The sequence below is a fragment of the Protopterus annectens genome, chromosome 1.part1 (genome assembly GCF_019279795.1).
Source record: "Protopterus annectens isolate FY-2018-M chromosome 1.part1, PAN1.0, whole genome shotgun sequence".
Classification (NCBI taxonomy): domain Eukaryota; kingdom Metazoa; phylum Chordata; order Ceratodontiformes; family Protopteridae; genus Protopterus; species Protopterus annectens.
In genome coordinates this window covers 621,679,335-621,693,242 of record NC_056726.1, presented here as the reverse complement: position 1 = coordinate 621,693,242, position 13,908 = coordinate 621,679,335, and the positions used below count along the sequence as shown (strand labels likewise).

At 43.8% G+C, this 13,908-nt stretch overlaps 1 protein-coding gene across 1 annotated transcript in view; it reads left to right on the top strand.

Annotated features, from left to right (window-relative positions):
- LOC122814914 (probable ATP-dependent RNA helicase DDX43) overlaps window positions 1-11,148 on the top strand; it is a 1,494,383-nt gene extending 1,483,235 nt beyond the window's left edge. The window contains exon 14 of the mRNA XM_044087182.1: window positions 9,985-11,148. Within this exon, the coding sequence (XP_043943117.1) occupies window positions 9,985-10,116 (132 nt within the window). The 3' untranslated portion in view covers window positions 10,117-11,148. The remainder of the gene's footprint in view (window positions 1-9,984) is intronic.
- Window positions 11,149-13,908: the final 2,760 nt, after the last annotated feature.

Genomic DNA, 13,908 nt, shown 5'->3' with positions numbered 1-13,908 from the left:
GCCCAGATGCACTACCTAACTTTTAGCTTAAAGTATTAACTTCTTTGCACAAGGTTTTAGCCATGAGTAAGAACTAATTATATGCGCATCCTGAACACACATCGCACTGGTTAACAACAGGAAAAACAACACTCTTACTTAAGAGTGAACCTGCAAGCTACCCTAAAAATTATAGACCAATAATATGTCTTCCAACGACATATAAACTATACACAGGAATTGATGCTGACAGAGTTTATAGTCATTTAGAAAAAAACTCAATTATGGCAGTAGAACAAAAGGGCAATAAAAAAGTCGTATGGAACAAAGGATCATTATTTGTTAAACAAAATTATAGTGGAGAACTGTAAGAAAGGGAAGAATCTAAGTATGGCATGGATTGACTACAAAAAAGCATTTGATAGTATCCCACATTCATGGATAAAAGAGTGGTTAAAAATGTATAAGATACACCCAACACTGTTTCATGGTTACTGTAATGTAGTCAAACAGTGGCAGACCACTTTGCAATTAAGCCATGATAAAGGACAGGTTATTATCCTAGGGATAAAAATTCAAAGGGGGTGATTCTTTGTCACCGCTTGCCATTAATCCATTTAGCTGTTTACTTAACAGCTTAGGCCATGGCTGTAATCTGGCTCCTAGAAAACAAAACGTAATGACTTCTCATCTTCTCTTTGTCGATGATTTAAAACTCTATAGCTCATCAGATGAGGAACTGAAAGCACAGCACCAAGTTGTCAAAACTGACAATTCATTTGTTATGCTTTCTGTATGACCATACTGTTTGTTTTCATATATGTACTAAAATAGTAATTAGTGATCTGATATTGTTAATCCTCGTTCATTCCTTACGCATGGGTATCGGTTCTGAGCTCGGAACCGAGCCGGCCATTTTCCAAGCTTGCGTCAGCTTCAAACTCTTGAGCTAAACTCTTACCTACAATCCCCCTCTCCCTGTTACCTCAGATTTCATTTGCCGCATTGCCATTCGGTCGTGTCAAGTTACTTCTCTTGAGCTAAGTACAGTCAATTGTTGTTTAATAGCTTTACAGATTACTTTTCTGTCAGAAAAGTTCATATTTTATTGTCTCTTATCCTATCGGACCTTGGCACCAATGACTGCTTCGGTGCAGACAACAGTAGTTCAGTTTCTCTCGGCACCGTTGTCCTCGGTGTGGTCAGATGAGATGGGCACCGAGTCTGCCTCTTCTGTGGACAGGCCTGTTTCTCCCTCAGTCTCTGTGAGGTCTACTAGAAGCCTTTCCGAACATGTGTTGCATCTTGTGGACCAGGTGCTCTTGGCCAGAGGGATAGTTCACGTCCAGCCAGTATACCAAATCCTTTAGATCTTATAGGCGCCATACATCATGTGTATGCTCCCTGCTCAAGGCATAAGGCATACAGATGCAAACACTCAAAACTTCTTTGCTACCAGTCTGAACACCATTATCGAACATAAATCAGAATGCCCTTCTGCTGTGCTGGTTACCAAGCCATTTTCAGATAAGTTCCCATTGGGGTTTCTTCACTCCTTTTTCTGCGTTTGTATGGTATTGTGTTCATGTCATCCAGAAAGTGAAAATGTCAGTGTGGGAGACAAGTTCCCCATAAAGATGGTCACGACCAGTGTCCTTTTCACTTGGGTGCTTCTCACAACCATACACAGTACTCTGTCTGCCATATGTTTGTGCCTAAGACCCTCCGTAGTTGTCTCCTCCTTGTCCATGCTTCTTGAGAAACAATGACTCGAGCTGTTGGCTCAGGGTGATATGCCAGAATCCTCCCATCCTGAGGACCAGCTGTCTGCCAAGAAGGCCAGAAATGTTAGGCCTATTTTTGGTTGCTGTTCATCCTCATCGGACATCTCTGCATAGGCTAGTTTAAGCCCCGAAAACTGTCCAGTGCTTGCTTCCTCTGACATGACCCCATCAGAGGCCAGCATGAATCCATATTCTCTCACATCCTTAAAGGCTTTTCCAATGTCTGCACCTGATATTGAGGGGAAACATCACTGAAAATATCTGAAGGACCAAAGGAGATTTCTCTGATTTTATTAAGGGAGGAAATACCAACCACTGTTAGAGTCTCGTCAAGGGTCTGATCCTCCAAGGGTTTTTCAGGCAGATGTCCAATAGAAAAATAAGCAAAAAACTAAGCACATCTCCCCTGTTGATCCCCAGCATGAATAGCAAGATTTTATTCAGGCTTTGTTTAATGCTTTATTGGCCTTGAACCCTCCTCAAGGGATGTCTATCCCTTCCCCCAGTCTTCAACTTCTGTTAAGAGGCCTAAGGAATTGGATTCATCAGATGAGGACTTGGATTCTGGAGAAGAATCCTTGGCTTATTCTTTCCAAATTCCTTCCCCTGTGGTGTACGGATTTGAGGAAGACTGTTCTGAGTTCAGACTCGCCCCATGGGAGAGCTGCTCTTTGTGGATACTAGTAATCACATGATGAACTATTTTAAATGGGTCTGCTCCCAGGTCTCTGACATCCAAAAGAGGTACTATGAGCTCCTGCAAGTGAAGTCCCTCAAACCTTCAGCTGTCCTCCTGTTTTGGCTGCCCTTTTGGACACCTTTTCTGCAGCTTCTGTAGCTCCTGACTCTCAGCCTTTTGCACCAAATAAACCTTATAGGTTCTACAAGGTGGTGCCTGAGGACTGCAAGTTTCTGTATAAGTGCTGCTCTTCTCCTTCAGTGGTCAGTTTCTTCTAACAAATCCTCTAAGCTTATGCCCTTTCCCTGCTGGGAGTCCACTTCTCAAGTTGCCTGTCACTCCATAAAATGCAGCTATGATGCAGCTGATTTTTCTTCCAGGGCTGCTGCTTTTGGTTCATTGATAAAGCATTATTCTGGGCTATGGCTTCAGGCTTTACCTGATATTAAGGTCAGGCTCCTGGATGCCCCTCTGGATAACAAAAATCTGTTTGGGACAGCTGCTGCTGACTTGTTTGTCCCTCCAGGATAACAATAAAGCTTTGCAGGAGCTTAAACATATTTTTGTCTCTCGTGTTCAAATTCTAGAGGAATTATCCTTCAAAGTCTGCTTTTGTTCGTAGGCAGATTCACCCCCATCTAAAAGGTAAGAAGGGTTCTTGGCATGTTCCTCCTGCTAAGTCTACTCAGACTCCTGCTTTCCAGAAACTTTCTTTTCAGGAAAACCCAGTTTTATTTGATGCTTGGCCATCCCTTTCCCTTGGCCAGGTCCCTTTGTCTCTCTGTCTTTCTGTATCCCTTCCAAATTGGCATCAGATCACTTCAGGCTTTTGGGGGCCATCAGTTATCCTTTGGGGAAATTTTATGGTTTGGAAACCCCCCCCCCCCTTTTCAGGTATTCCTTAACCTCCTCGAGAACAAACGATTCCTCACTTTCCAGAAGTTCTAATATCGCTTTTGAACCACAGCACTCTTCAGCTGGTCTACCCACCCAAGTGGGTAAAGGGTTTTATTCCAGAATCTTTTTCGTTCCTTGGAAGGGTGGGTTCATAACCCAGCCACTGAGGATGCACAAGCCAGTGCATTTCATTGTGCCGGTCCCAAGCCCAGATAAATGAAGAGGGTTGCGTCAGGAAGGGCATCTGGCATAAAACCTCTGCCAACTTACTTATGCGGAGAACATTTCATATTTCCATACCGGATCGGTTGAGGCCCGGGTTAACAACGACCGCCACCAGTACTTAGCCAACAGGGTGCTGGCGGAAATTGGGCTACTTTTGGCCGAAGGAGAAGAGGAGAGGGAAGGCATGCCCGAAGGCAGGAAGAGGGGAGGAAGGTTAGGAGTGTAGTAGTGAGGGTAGGAACTTTGAATGTTGGCAGTATGACTGGTATAGGGAGAGAGCTATCTGATATGATGGAGAGAAGGAAGGTTGATATATTGTGCGTGCAAGAGACCAGATGGAAGGGAAGTAAGACCAGGTGTATAGGAGGCAGGTTCAAATTGTTCTATCATGGTATGGATGACAGGAGAAGTGGGGTAGGAGTTATCCTAAAGGAACAGTATGCCAAGAGTGTTTTGGAGGTGAGTGTCTGATAGAGTGATGTTTATGAAGCTTAAAATTGATGGTGTAATGATGAATGTTGTTAGTGCATATGCTCCACAAGTTGGGTGTGCAATGGATGAGAAAGAAAAATTTTGGAGTTGGATGAAGTGGTGGTGAGTGTACCCAAGGGTGAGAGACTAGTGATTGGAGCGGACGTCAGTGGGCATGTTGGTGAAGTGAACAGAGGGGATGAGGAAGTGATGGGTAGGTATTGTGTTAAGGAGTGGAATGCAGAAGGTCAGATGATTGTAGAGTTTGCGAAAAGGATGGACATGGCTGTGGTGAATATGTATTTTAAGAAGAGGGAGGAGCATAGGGTGACGTACAAGAGTGGAGGAAAATGCACACAGGTGGATTATATCCTATGTAGGAAGGCCAGTCTGAAAGAGATTGGAGACTGTAAAGTGGTGACAGGGGAAAGTGTAGTTAGGCAGCATAGAATGGTGGTCTGTAGGATGACGATGATCAAGAAGAGGAGTAGGAGTGTGAAAGCCGTGCCAAGGATTAAATGGTGGAAGTCAAAAAAAAGGATGATTGTGAGGTGGAGTTCAGGTAAGAATTAAGACAGGCACTGGGAGGCAGTTAAGAGTTCCGGATAGCTGGGTAACTACAGCAGAGCTAGTAAGGGAGACTGCTAGAAAGGTGCTTGGTGTGACATCTGGACAGAGGAAGGAGGACAAGGAGACCTGGTGGTGGAATGAGAAAGTACATGAGAGTATACAGAGGAAGAGGCTGGCAAAGAAGTGGGATTGTCAAAGAGATGAAGAAAGACATGAGTATAAGGAGATGAGACACATGGCAGAGAGAGAGGTGGCGAAGGCTAAGGATAAGGCATATGGAGAGATGTATGAGAGATTGAACACTAAAGAGGGAGAAAAGGCCCTGTACCGATTGGCTAGACAGAGGGACATAGCTGGGAAAGATGTGCAGCAGGTAAGGGCGATAAAGGATAGTGAGGGAAACATACAAGTAAGAAGAGTGTGTTGAGTAGATGGAAAGAGTACTTTGAAGGGCTGATGAATGAAGAGAATGAGAGAGAGAAGGTTGGATGATGTGGGGATAGTGAATCAGGAAGTGAAACAGATTAGCAAGGAGGAAGTAAGGACAGCTATGAAGAGGATGAAGAATGGAAAGGCTGTTGGCCCAGATGACATACCAGTGGAAGCATGGAGGTGCTTAGGTGAAATGGCAGCGGAATTTTTAACTAGCTTGTTTAATGAAATTTTGGAAAGTCAGAGGATGTCTGAGGAGTGGATAAAGTGTTTCGGACCTATCTTTAAGAATAAGGGTGATGTGCAGACCTACAGTAACTACAGAGGGATAAAATTGATCAGCCACAGCTTGAAGTTATGGGAAAGAGTAGTGGAAGCTAGGTTAAGAAGGGAGGTGATGATGCGTGATCAACACTATAGTTTCATGCCAGGAAAGAGCACTACAGATTCAATATTTGCTCTGAGAGTGTTGTTGGAGAAATACAGAGAAGGTCAGAAGGAGTTGCATTGTGTCTTTGTGGACTTAGAGAAAGCATATGACAGGGTGCCTAGAGAGGAGTTGTGGTATTGTATGAGAAACTCAGGAGTTGCAGAGAAGTATGTAAGAGTGGTACAGGATATGTATGAGGGTAGTGTGACATTAGTGAGGACTGCGGTGGGAGTGACAGATACGTTTAAGGTGGAGGTGGGATTACATCAAGGATCAGCTCTGAGCCCTTTCTTATTTGCAGTGGTGATGGACAGGTTGACAGATGAGATCAGACAGGAGGCCCCATGGACTATGATGTTTGCTGATGACATTGTGATATGTAGTGAAAGTAGGGACCAGGTTGAGGAGACCCTGGAGAGGTGGAGATATGCTTTAGAGAGGAGATGAATGAAGGTCAGCAGGGCTAAAACAGAATATGTGTGTGTAAATGTTAGGGAGGGTAGAGGAGTGGTTAGGATGCAGGGAGTAGAGTTGGTAAAAGTGGATGAGTTTAAGTACTTGGGATCAACATTTCATAGTAATGGTGAGTTTGGAAGAGAGGTGAAGAAGAGAGCACAGGCAGGGTGGAATGGGTGGAGAAGTGTGTCAGGAGTGATTTGTGACAGACCGGTAAAAGTAAGAGTGAAAGGGGAAGGTCTACAAGAGGGTAGTGAGACCAGCTATGTTATATGGGTTGGAGACGGTGGCATTGACAAAATGCAGGAGTCCGAGCTGGATGTGGCAGAGTTAAAGATGTTAAGATTTGCACTGGGTATGACTAGGATGGACAGGATTAGGAATCAGTATATTAGAGGGTCAGCTCAGGTTGGACAGTTTTTAAACAAAGCAAGAGAGGCGAGATTGCGTTGGTTTGGACATGTGCTGAGGAGGGATGCTGGGTATATTGGGAAAAGGATGCTAAGGATGGAGCTGCCAGGTAAGAGGAAAAGAGGAAGGCCTAAGATAAGGTTTATGGATGTGGTGAGAGAGGACATGCAGGCAGTTGGTGTGAAAGAGCATGATGAAGAGGACAGGAAGAAATGGAAAGAGATGATCCGCTGTGGCGACCCCTAACGGGAACAGCCGAAAGATGATGATGATGGAAGGCTGGGTTCATGGAGACCAATTCTAACTCTATCTCGCTTCAGTACCTTTCTCAAGGTTCCTTCTTTACAGATGTTATCCCTTCCAAACTTGTTTCCAGTTCTTCTGCCTCAGGCCTTTTTGGTTTCCCTAAACCTCAGGGATGGACATCCCCATTCACCCTCTGTTCTGAAAGTTTTTATGTTTGTGTTTCTTCCTTGCATTTTCAGTTCTCTGCTTTGCCATTTGCCTTTTCTGTTGTCCCAAGGGCATTCGTCTGATGCCTCATTCCTGTCACTGCCTTTTGCAGGCTTCAGGGGATACAGATTTTTCCCTATCTCAATGACCTGCTCATTCAGGCTTCTTCTCCTAGCAGAGTGTTGCAGAATCTCCCGTTTACCATTCATCTTTTACAGTCTAAAACTTCCAGAAATTAGTCCTGATGCCTTCCCAGGATCATGTTTTCTGTGGATGTAGGCTTCAGGCCATTCCTAAGCTGGCATCTCTCCTGGCTCCCAAGTTTCTCTCTCTGACAACTTTTTCCAGTCGCTTTTTCCTCTGTTCTTTGTCATGGCAAGGGAATGTTTCTCAGAGTTCTGGGATTTATGGCTTCCGCTATTCCCATGCTCCCTCTTGCCAGACTTTGTATGAGGAAATTTCAGTGGTACCTCACATCAGTGTGGTTCCAATATTGCCACCCCTGGAGTTCCCTGTTCCTTTTCTTCCTTGCCTCAAACTCATGTTTTAGTGATGGATTCAACTGTCTCAGTCCAGGACTTCAATTTCAGGCTTTGATTCCCATTCAGGAGCTGTTCACAGACAGCTTAGATGTGGAGTGGGGAGCTTCTTGTGACCCCCTAAAAGACTAGGGTCTCTGGTCTCCTCATCAGAGGTCAGACCATAGCAGAATAAAAGAGATGAGAGCTCTGCCTCTGGTTCTGCAAGCTTTTCATTCTCTTTCATATAGGGCCTCACAGTTTTTACAGACAATACCACTGTGATGTGGTATGTCAACAAGCAGGGAAAGCATGAGGTTTTATCTCCTTTGCAGACTAGCTCTTCAGGTCTGGGATCTAGCTATCCAGTGTGAAGTGACCCTTTCAGGTGGTTTACATTCCCTCAGAGCACAGTCTTGTGGTAAACTCTCTGAACAGGTCCAGAACACAGGCTCATGAATGGATGCTCCACGGGGATGAAGTTTTGGACATTGTGCATCTGTGGGGTATTCCTCCGGTAGATCTTTTGGACTCCCCTCAGAATAGACAAATATCTCTTCTGTTTGAGTCCTGAGTCCTTTGGCTTGGAAAGTGGACAACCTGTCATTTCCTTGGAAGGGGATGTTTCTGTATGTCCCCCCTTCCTCTCTTACTACAAGCTCTGCACAAGATTAGGCAGGACTCTCCCAAAGTCATGCTAGTGGCTCCCTTTTGGTCCAGACAGCATTGCCCCCCCCCCCCTGTCTCTTACTTGACCAGGGGCAGTTACCACAAGTTACTGGGTCTACCTGACATTGCCGACAGTCCAGAATGTCAACAACCATATGGCCAACACCATATGATCGACATTCGGATTGCCGACAATGGGAAACCAGTATCTCACTATAATGCATAATGGAAAAATTTCCATTCCTGCACTGTAGTGCAATCTCGGAGTTTGTATATTAAAGTTCCTGGGTGTGGGGGGTGGAGCCCCCCATGGGGGGGTGGAAGGGGCAGAGCCCCCTGCTAGCACTTTAAAGGAAATGTCATTTCCTTTTTTGTGGATTTATTCATAATGTCGAGATTCTGAATGTCGGCCATATGGTGTCGGCATTCTAAAATTTCGACGACATGAAGTAGATCCAAGTTTACCTCACTGGGTGGAACTTCTCACACAAGACAAAGGATTGCTTATCCGTCCTCACTTGTCCACTTTTCAAATGACACTGTGGATGATAGGGTTTTGATTCCTTTTGGGCACTTTTTTTCTGAGGAAGTACTCCAGTTTTCTGCAGAAGACCACTAAACCCACTACCAGAAAATCATGCGTGCCTATCTGATGCCTCTCTCGCCATCAGAATTCTGTATCAGTGGAGCTTCCTCTAGTTCTGCTGTGTGTATGATCTGCTTCATGCTGGGATGGCATAGTCATCAGTTAAAGTTCACCTATCAGCAATTTCTGCTCGTCTGCCCTTGATTCCTTCTCTTGCCTCTCAGTTTGAGGTCAAGCGATTTCTTAAAGGCATCCTTGATATCAGGCCTCCCAGGAAGCCTATTATGTCTTCTTGGAACAGTTTAGTTCTTAAAAAATTAACCCAGACTCCTTTTGAGCCTGCTTCTCTAGCTTCTTTACAGCATGGTACTAGGAAGACTGTTCTTGTGGCTGTTACTTCAGCCAGGATGGAACAGTGCCTGAAATTCAGGCTGTCATGGCTGTTACTCCTTTCTTGGTTTTTCATATAGACTCTCTTCATACAAGTCCTTCTTTTATGCCCAAGGTGGTTAGTGAATTGTCTCTTAATCAGTTTATTTCCCTTCCTTTTTTCCTTCTCCACAGTCTGCCTGTAAGAAGGTTGTTCATACCTTGGCATTGCATAGACAGCTCAAGTATTATTTAGACAAAACTAAAGTTCTTCTCAAATCTGAGCAGCTTTTTGTTTCTTTTTATCTCAGGACTTTCGGTTTGGCTGTTTCTAAGCAGACCATCCCCTCTTGGATTTCTAAATCTATTTTCTTTTGTTATTTTCATGGCGAATGCCTTTCCTCTTTGGTTAAGGCAAATTCTGCTAGATGGTTGCCTCCTTTGCTTTTTTTCAAGGGTTTGGATACCTTCTTCATCCTTGAGGCTGCTACTTGGTCCTGTGTTCATACTTTACATTGCAAATTAGATGTTATTGCCAGGGCAGGTTTTGCCAGGTTATAGTGGACTCTTCTGTGCCTTCCTCCTCCTAGACTTTATCTTAGCTCTTGTCCTCTCTCTTAGGTGATAGATGCTCTTGTACTCTCCCTTAGGTGAATAATACTGCAACAGTGAACAGAGGGACATCTACTGTTATGTTAAGATTTTACACAACTGTACTTTCTTGAGTGACTTGCAGTCTTGTACAGCCCAGAATATCACAGAGGAAATGTGACTGCGTACTTTCATAATAGGCATTCCTACCCCCAACATTATGCTAAAATGCTATGGCTTTCTACCATGGGGAGCTGCTTAGGAGTCTGACACTGTAGTGTCACTTGACATTTGGTTGTCATTCATTTTACCTTCTTCCCAAAATTTCTGTGTATTTTTATGACCGCTTCATTTCATTTTAAAGTGATTTTTTAAGGGGGTGGAAGTTTACTAAAAAGACATTTGTTATTTTCAAGTCATTACTAAATATGTTAACATTTTGCTTGTATTACTAAACTCTGTAGCCTGTGCCTGAGGAGCTCGTCATGATGGCTGAGCGGTATGAGATATTCAAGGCAAAAAGAGAAGCTGAGCGAGAATTAACCAGACCTCGAGGTGAAAGAAGAAGAGATGGTGGGCGTCAGTGGCAGAAGTAGCATACTTAACATTTCTGCTCCCTTTTAATTCTAATACTGTTTGGAATTAATTTCTGAATAAACACTTGTATTACTAAGCTTGATGTTATGGCCAAAGAATGCTCAGTCACATAAAGCAAACATGTTTTGTGTATTGCAATTATAGTAAAAGTTGCTGAATGAACCAGTATCTGCTCTTACATTCTTATTTGGTACAAAAAAATCAGAATTGAAGTCTGAACCAAATACTACCTAATTTTATAACCACGGTGTTTTCTTTTTGAAACAAAGTTTATAAAACAGTGTGCAGCATTTTTTCCACATCATCAATGTGGATAACACAAAAGCAGTCTCTTTGAAATTAATGGGTATATGCTTGTAGTAATGCCAAATGGAAAATGTTCTGTAAATATTACTACCTAGTCCTGCATTGCAGACATTTGGACCCAGTAAACTCCACTCCTCTATTTTATTGTTGTGAAAGTAAAAAAAAAAAATGTAGTATGCAGTACTAATAGCGTGTGTATTTTTTTAAACGTAGTCCACTTAGGTTGTTGTAAGATAAGTATGGTACGAAGTTTTGTCACATAAAAAGCTAATTTAGTTACCAGATTATTTCTGTGTTCTTGTTTATGTTCTGTAGTATTATTCCTAAGTATCTTCTTTAGTATATTGTACTGTAGTTTAGAGTGAGAGTTTGTTTCTTTTATTGGAAGTTATTTTAAATTCTGCATTGTGTAGAAGTGTTTGTAAATTCAGTTATATTTTATACTGTGGATTTCTGCAAAGTTAAGCATCAGTGGACAAATCTAACTATGTATTTATTCCTTTGTATCTTACTGATAATAGTTAAGTTTCCAAATGATCATTCAGTTGTATTTTTAATCGTTTTCTCAAGTCTACCAGTTTTCTAGCTCATAAATTTATATGCAGGTAGAGTAGTACCAGATTGTCTTCAGTAGTAATTTACACCAATACTGTGATTTAATTTTGATGCTTCGACTTAGTGTGATCTTTTGTTTGAAATAAATATTATCCATATTTTTGTTTTAATATAGCGTTTGTGTTTAACAAAATTTAATTGCACAAAATGTCTTCTCACTCCAGGGGTCCCTCAAGTGACAGACAAATTATGTTCACCCAGTTATCTCCAGTGGAAAATAAATTTCTAACATGTAGCATCAGTCAGAAACTCAGTACATATCCTGCCAGTAATCAAGTAACTTTTTATATACATTTGTGTACTAAGTATGCATCCTGCTGTAGGGGTCCCAATCAAAGTTTAATTTGAATTAGTATACCTCCCTTAAAGAAACAGAATGGAATAATGTTATAATTAGATGAAATACTGATCTTTCTGTTGGCTAATGTTCTTTTGGAAGGACCAAGCAACATTTTATCTGAGGCATCTCCTTGTGAGTCATAGAGCTGAGCCTGCCAGTGAAATCTGAAAGGCATGATGTTAAGTTGTCCAGTCTCGCCTTCGTTCTTTCTGGATGGGTTCAGAGCCGATCCTTGGCTCCGACTCGGCCACTTACTATAGCTTGGGAGCTGTTTACTGGCTCGAGGCTACCCCTTATTCCAGAATGCCCAGCGTTAGCTACCCAGATCTTGTTTGCCGCTTTATCTGCGAGGTTGCATCAATACTGGCTCAGGCTTAGTATAACTTTCTTTCTCTATTAAATTCAAATAATTTGCTTAAAATTTGATATGTATTTTCTCTCATAGTAGTTTGTAAGTTTCTTTTATTGTAAACACCTTATCTCGTCCTTGTGGTGTTTTTTGTGCTGTGTTGGCCCGTCGCCCCTTAGTCGCTAGGCCTTCTGTTATTCCCTGAACTCGTTTAACATAGAGAGTTCTCCCCCTCCCCGTTAAGGACAGCCGTTTAAGTTAGAGGCTGTCCTTTAAGGTCTTTATTAATATAATTTTTAGTTTACCATTGTAGTGTGTCTTTTTGGTAAAATGTCTAAGGAAGTTAAAACCTCAGGTTTTAAAAAGTGTGACTCATGCTGTCAGAAGATGCCTCTGACAGATGGGCACACTAGTTGCGTTTACTGCTTGGGGGCTCTGCACCTGCAGGACTCTTGTTCTGTTTGTCATGCCTTTAGTCCAAGGGTCCTGCAGGAGCAGAAAAACAAGCTTATCCTCTGTGGATTGTTAAAACAGGATAATCTGGCTAAAGCATCTCAGCCAATGAAACCTTTGAAACCAGTCAAGCTGTCAGCTCCATGTTCGGAACCAACCTGTGAGCTTGACAAACCAAGTGTGTCCGTGCCCTGTGGCATCGACAAGACTACTCCTCTGTCGGCTCCAACTGTTACTTCGGAGCCATCTCGGAGCCACAAATGAGCTAGGTCTCCTTCACTGGAGCCGATTCGCTCGGTGCCACAATCACCCTTACTTCAAAGCAAGGCCAGTAATCGCTCATATTCCCACTCCTCTCAATCCTCGAGGTTATCTGATCAGGATGTGGAGAGAATGGTCAGTAGGTTGCTGAAGTCACAGGCCCTTGCTAAAATGCTTTCAAGCCTGCCTCAACAGGCTTCGGCTCCATCCGCTTCTATTTCGATTCCTCTGACTATGCTTAGTTCGGAAATGGAGTCCATGGATGCTCCGATAGTGGTTTCTTCGGCTCTGATGACATCCTCTTTGGCTCTGTTTGCTCCGATTACCTCGGTTCTTCCTCCACTCGAGGTTTCTGGGCACCGAAGCTCTCTCTGCTCCAATGGGGGAAGTGGCATCGGACCCTTGTCCAACCCCACACTCCTCCTCAGGGCATCGGCTCAGTCGAGCTCGGCTCCCACATCGGCCTCGGAGCCATCGCCCTTGGCGCAGAGTGGGATTCCTGTCTCTTCAGAGCTGGAGCCCTCCTTGTGTCGAGACCATGACACATTCGAGGTCATGCGGAGAGTCCTGTCCCCACAGATGGCCCCACTATCGGTTCCATCGGCTCCATCCCCCTCGGTGCCTGTGACAACCTCTGCTCCTCCTCCAGCCCCAAAGCGTAGGGAACCTCTGCCCCAAGACACCCCATTGGGTGAACCGTCTTCTTTCGAAACCTTCCCAGAGCATTCTGAGCAGGCTTTCCGGTAGAAAAAGCACAAGAGGAAGCACCAAGACTCCCCTGAGTCTGTCACCTCAGATACAGACATGGATGAATCGGAGGGGTCCTCAAGGTTCCCCCTCTGAAGAAGTTGCCTTTCTGGACATCCTTGAGATTCTCAGGCAGAGGCGTAGATGGACTTCCCTAGCCCCCTCCGAGGATGACTCTATACCTGGATACATTTGGTTCCCGACCTTCCACCTTCCAGGTGTCTCCGCCTTTTGATCCACTCATGTCTGTAGTGTCTTGAAAGGCTTGGTCAGCTCCAGATTCCATGGAACCTGTCCCAAGGAGACCCAATAAATTTATCACAGCTCCCCAAGACGAGCAATTCTTGACTAAAGGTATCCCAGTTGATGCCATGTTGGTAGCAGCAGCCACAAAGGGAGAGTTAGCTGAAACCTCATCTGTCCATCCACCAAATAAAGATTCTCATACGATGGACAGATATGGGAAGAGAATGACTTCATCAGCTTCCTTCTCCCTTAGGTCCCTGAACTATCTTTCCCATTTTACTAGGCTTCAGAGGGATCTCTTAAAAGAGCTTGGAGATGCCCTACAAGATCCCACAACTGAAGGAGCTTCAGCCAAGGTAGCTACCCAGCTGGCAACTCTTAATTCAGTAGTCAGCTCCTCCATGAGGCTTATTTCATACACAGCCGATGGAGCCAGTAGAGCCGTAGGAACAGGAGTGGTTCTTAGGAGACATT